This window comes from Dipodomys ordii, unplaced genomic scaffold (assembly GCF_000151885.1).
Source record: "Dipodomys ordii isolate 6190 unplaced genomic scaffold, Dord_2.0 Scaffold24, whole genome shotgun sequence".
Classification (NCBI taxonomy): Eukaryota; Metazoa; Chordata; class Mammalia; order Rodentia; family Heteromyidae; genus Dipodomys; species Dipodomys ordii.
In genome coordinates, this window is record NW_012267240.1 from 14,221,975 (window position 1) to 14,224,071 (window position 2,097).

General features: G+C 66.4%; 1 protein-coding gene across 1 annotated transcript in view; it reads right to left on the reverse strand.

The window, feature by feature from the left end:
- The window catches only part of Vim (vimentin), a 9,798-nt gene extending 8,582 nt beyond the window's left edge, over nt 1–1,216 (reverse strand). The window contains exon 1 of the mRNA XM_013014601.1: nt 510–1,216. Coding sequence (XP_012870055.1) covers nt 510–1,072 — 563 coding nt within the window. The 5' untranslated portion in view covers nt 1,073–1,216. The remainder of the gene's footprint in view (nt 1–509) is intronic.
- Between the last annotated feature and the right edge of the window lie 881 nt (nt 1,217–2,097).

Sequence of the window (2,097 nt, forward strand, 5' to 3'; positions counted from 1 at the left end):
TCGCCTCGAAGAAGCCTCAGCCACCCCCCCCATTGTCTCTCAGCCTTCAGGATCACCCTCTCCTCCCGCCTGGTAAAACTGGCAGCTCGCCAGAAAGAGCCAGAAAAAAAAAAAACACAAAACACTTTTGGAAAGTTTAAGGGGATCCCTCCACGCACACAGAGAAAGGGAAGTTTTGTTTGTTTTAAAGCAATCTGACTTTGAAATGTTTAAAAAAAAAACTCTGGGCGAGGGGTGGAGGGGGGGAGAGGGGATTGGAAGGGAAACAAGTGTCAGCTACAAAGTCGGGGTTCAGGGCGGGGCGCGCGACGCAGCCACAGCCCTGCTCCCTCCTCCCCTGTCCCCCGGGTAGCCACCGCCCCGCCACATCGCCAAGGGCGTGGCAGCCCTTTTAAAGGGGAGGGGGGAGAGGAGCGTCCCCCCTCCTGCGCTCCCCCGCCCTCCCTCTGCCCTCCCTCCCTCTTCCCCCGCCCCTCCCCCGCGATACTCGGAGCGGGACACCTCCTTACTTCTCCCGGAGCCTCATGATGTCTTCGCCCAGATTGTCCCGTTCCACTTCCACGCGGGCTTTTTCGTTGGTGAGCTGGTCCACCTGGCGCCGCAGCTCCCGCATCTCCTCCTCGTAGAGGTCCCCCAGCCTCGACTTACCCTGGCCCTTGAGCTGCTCCAGCTCGGCCAGCAGGATCTTGTTCTGCTGCTCCAGGAAGCGCACCTTGTCGATGTAGTTGGCGAAGCGGTCGTTGAGCTCCTGCAGCTCGACCTTCTCGTTGGTGCGGGTGTTCTTGAACTCGGTGTTGATGGCGTCGGCCAGCGAGAAGTCCACCGAGTCCTGCAGCAGGCGCACGCCGGGCACCGCGCTGCGCACCCGCACCGCCGAGGAGCGCGTCACGTAGCCGCCGCCCGGGGACGAGGCGTAGAGGCTCCGGTGGGTGCTGGGGCGCAGCGCGCTGCCCAGGCTGTAAGTGCGGGTGGACGTGGTCACGTAGCTCCGGCTGGAGCTCGGTCGGCTCCCGGTGCCGGGCCCGCCGAACATCCTGCGGTAGGAGGAGGAGGACATCGACCGGGTGGACATGGCTGAGGAGCGGGAGAGGCGTTGGGCTGGGCGGCTGCGGACCGGCTCTGAGCGAGCGAGGGCGCGCGAGGTGGCTGGGGGGGGAGGCTGCTGCGTCTCTGGCGCGGGGACCCCGGAGCTGGAGCGGCAGAGGACGGGACCCCGCCGAGGACGCTGTTTTTATAACCCGGTTAGGAAAGAGGGGTCCCCTCCCACCGCCACCCCCATCCCGGAGCGCGCCAGCCAATGGGGACCCGGCAAGAAGTGAAGGAGGCGGGCGGGGAGCGCGGGGTGCGGTCCCCCCCCCTCCCGCCGCCGCACACACCCACACCCACACCCACCCTCCCCAAGCCTTCTTTCTCGGCACGATCCCGTTACTTCTTCGTCTTGTCTGGGACTTTCAGGAGCTTTCCTGAAGATGGCCCCCAACTCTGCTCAAGTTGGGCATGGGCGGGGGGAGCCATGGGCTGAGAAAGGACGGGATCGCCCTGCGTGGGGAGACACGAGCGCCCCGAAAGGAAGCCCCCAAAGTCCCCAAAGGGGCGTGGAAGGGAGCGGCCGCAGGGCTGAGGCCCGCGGGGCGTGGAGGGGTGGACGGGTGTGTGGGGAGACCCGCGGGCAAAGAAGCAGGGAAGGGGCGAGGGGGCGAGGGGGGGGGTTGGTGTAAGCGATCCAGCGGATCGAGAGACACAAAGAAGAAACAATAGCGGCCCCGAGACCCGAGCGCGGGGCGCGGGGCGCACGCAGCCCGGCGCCGGACGATGTCGCCGTGCATCGCTCTCTGGCCCAGCGAAGGCTGCGGCTGCGGGCGCGCGCGCCCCCCGCGCCTCTTAGCAACTTGATCGTGGGCCTCGGGGCGGGGAGGGGGGGGAGAGTCCTGATCTCCGGGGCCTCGTGGATTCAGTCCAGCCGTGGACGCCAGAGCTCCGGGTGAAAGCCCAGGGGACCGGGGTGGGGTCGTTGAGTCACCGGGCCAGTGACTCACTCACGGATGCCCCGCCGAAGTTGCAGGCTCCCTAGCGGTTTAGGAGAAACCGTTAGATGAG